General features: G+C 46.2%; 1 protein-coding gene across 2 annotated transcripts; it reads left to right on the top strand.

Moving 5' to 3' along the window:
* Positions 1–406: 406 nt before the first annotated feature.
* LOC117745144 (gastrula zinc finger protein XlCGF17.1-like) lies at positions 407–1,804 on the top strand. 2 transcript variants are annotated; one of them, XM_034553245.1, is made up of 2 exons: positions 407–864; positions 901–1,804. In XM_034553245.1, exons 1-2 carry the CDS (start codon positions 585–587, stop codon positions 1,605–1,607), a joined length of 987 nt encoding a protein of 328 aa, XP_034409136.1. In that variant the 5' UTR covers positions 407–584; the 3' UTR covers positions 1,608–1,804. The 2 variants fall into 2 exon arrangements, with proteins under 2 accessions (XP_034409136.1, XP_034409135.1); XM_034553244.1 differs by having other exon boundaries at positions 407–1,804.
* Positions 1,805–2,344: the final 540 nt, after the last annotated feature.

The raw sequence follows: 2,344 nt of genomic DNA, 5'->3' as shown, positions 1-2,344 counted from the left end.
AAGAGGAACAGGATGACCCAGAGCCCCCCCACGTTAAAGAGGAACAGGAGGACCCAGAGCCCCCTGACATGAGGGAGGACCCAGAGCCCCCACACATTAAAGAGGACCAGGAGGACCCAGAGCCCCCACACATTAAAGAGGACCAGGAGGACCCAGAGCCCCCACACGTTAAAGAGGAACAGGAGGACCCAGAGCCCCCCCACATTAAAGAGGAACAGGAGGACCCAGAGCCCCCACACGTTAAAGAGGAACAGGAGGACCCAGAGCCCCCACACGTTAAAGAGGAACAGGAGGACCCAGAGCCCCCACACGTTAAAGAGGAACAGGAGGACCCAGAGGACCCAGAGCCCCCACACGTTAAAGAGGAACAGGAGGACCCAGAGCCCCCCCACGTTAAAGAGGAACAGGAGGACCCAGAGCCCCCCCACATTAAAGAGGACCAGAAGAAAGTCTGGACCAGTCAGGAGGGAGACCAGCTTCAAGGTCTGGAGGAGGCTGGTATCAAGTTCTCATTCACAGTGAAGACTGAAGATGATGAAGAGGAAGCTCAGTCCTCTCAGCTTCATCAAAGACAAACTGAACACATGGAAACAGAGTCTGATGGAGAGGATTGTGGAGGACCAGAACCAGACAGGAACTCAGATCCAGATACTGATGAGAAGACCGGAGACTCTTCTGAACCAGATACTGATGAGAAGACCGGAGACTCTTCTGAACCAGATACTGATGAGAAGACTGGAGACTCTTCTGAACCAGATACTGATGAGAAGACCGGAGACTCTTCTGAACCAGATACTGATGAGAAGACTGGAGACTCTTCTGAACCAGATACTGATGAGAAGACCGGAGACTCTTCTGAACCAGATACTGATGAGAAGACTGGAGACCCTTCTGAACCAGATAATGATGACTGTGGTTGGAAGGAGACCAGAGAACCTCAATCAGGTTTAAACTCTCAGAATAATAATGAAGTTCATGTCAGTGATTCAAAATGTAGTGCTGGTGAGAAACCATTAAGCTGCTCTAAATGTGGGAAAAGATTTTACCTCAAGGAAGTTTTGAAGAGACACATGAGAAGCCACACAGGAGAGAAACCCTTCAGCTGCTCAGTCTGTGATAAAAGCTTTAACAAAAATTCAAATCTGAAGAGACACATGAGAAGCCACACAGGAGAGAAACCCTTCAGCTGCTCAGAGTGTAAGAAATCTTTTGCACGCAGAGGAGCTTTAAAGTCACACATGAGAAGCCACACACGAGAGAAACCTTTCAGCTGCTCAGTCTGTGATAAAAGCTTTAAGTGCAATTCACATCTGAAGAGACACATGAGAAGCCACACAGGAGATAAACCTTTCAGCTGCTCAGAGTGTAAGAAATCTTTTAGAGAGAGTTCAACTTTAAAGTCACACATGAGATGCCACACAGGAGATAAACCTTTCAGCTGCTCAGAGTGTAAGAAATCTTTTAGAGAGAGTGCAACTTTAAAGTCACACATGAGACGTCACACAGGAGAGAAACCCTTCAGCTGCTCTGTCTGTAAAACATTTTTTACAACAAGGGGAGGTTTAACGGTGCACATGAGACGTCACACAGGAGAAAACTCCCTTTAGTGGTTCTGGTTTTCCGTCACCAAGACCTTGAGGTACTGGACTCCCTCTCTTGGGGCAGTGACTCACTTCCAACTGGGAGGACTCTATCCATCGATCTCCGTCAGAGAACCACGGCCTCAGACTCGGAGGTCCTGACTCATCCTGACCAGTTTTAAAGAGCAGTTTCTGTGATTACTGTCATAAATATGTAGACTTGTTTTCTAGTTTCTGATTCTTATTTTTCTACTTTGGGCTCAAACCAAATTTGTCAGGCTTGGTGAAAATAGACGTATGATATAGACATCAAATTAGTGTTAAACATGTCTCTGTAGCGCCCCCTCGAAGTTGATCCGGCGACGCCCTCACCCAGAATGTCCGATTGACTTGAAACTGTTCACACATCCATCTCCACCTGCTCTACAAAAAAGTCTCCCAGACCCCTAAGGTCCGCCATTTTTAATTTTGTGAAAAACACATAATTGGCCACTTCTCCTACAGACTTTCTGTCGATCATGACTGAAGCTATATCCATGTAGTCTATATACATGTTGAAGTCTCCAACATGTATTAAAAACTTTTGGATATCTCATTGTGTTAAGGATATATGGATCAATGAACCTCTTAGGGGCGTGTCTTGTTTTTTAATGCTCAACTTCAACACTATTGGGAATAATCACTCAATTTGCAGTATATGTGCACATTGCATCCTGTAACTTGCACAACAATTCTCGTCCGATTTAACACTAGGGGGCGCTACA

The sequence above is a fragment of the Cyclopterus lumpus genome, chromosome 16 (genome assembly GCF_009769545.1).
Source record: "Cyclopterus lumpus isolate fCycLum1 chromosome 16, fCycLum1.pri, whole genome shotgun sequence".
In the NCBI taxonomy this organism is placed as follows: domain Eukaryota; kingdom Metazoa; phylum Chordata; class Actinopteri; order Perciformes; family Cyclopteridae; genus Cyclopterus; species Cyclopterus lumpus.
The sequence above is the reverse complement of the archived record's forward strand: the minus strand, read 5'-3'. Positions and strand labels throughout refer to the sequence as shown.

Coding starts and splice junctions, on each gene's coding strand:
- LOC117745144 (XM_034553244.1), top strand. CDS start 585: ATGGAAACAGAGTCTGATGGAGAGGATTGTGGAGGACCAGAACCAGAC.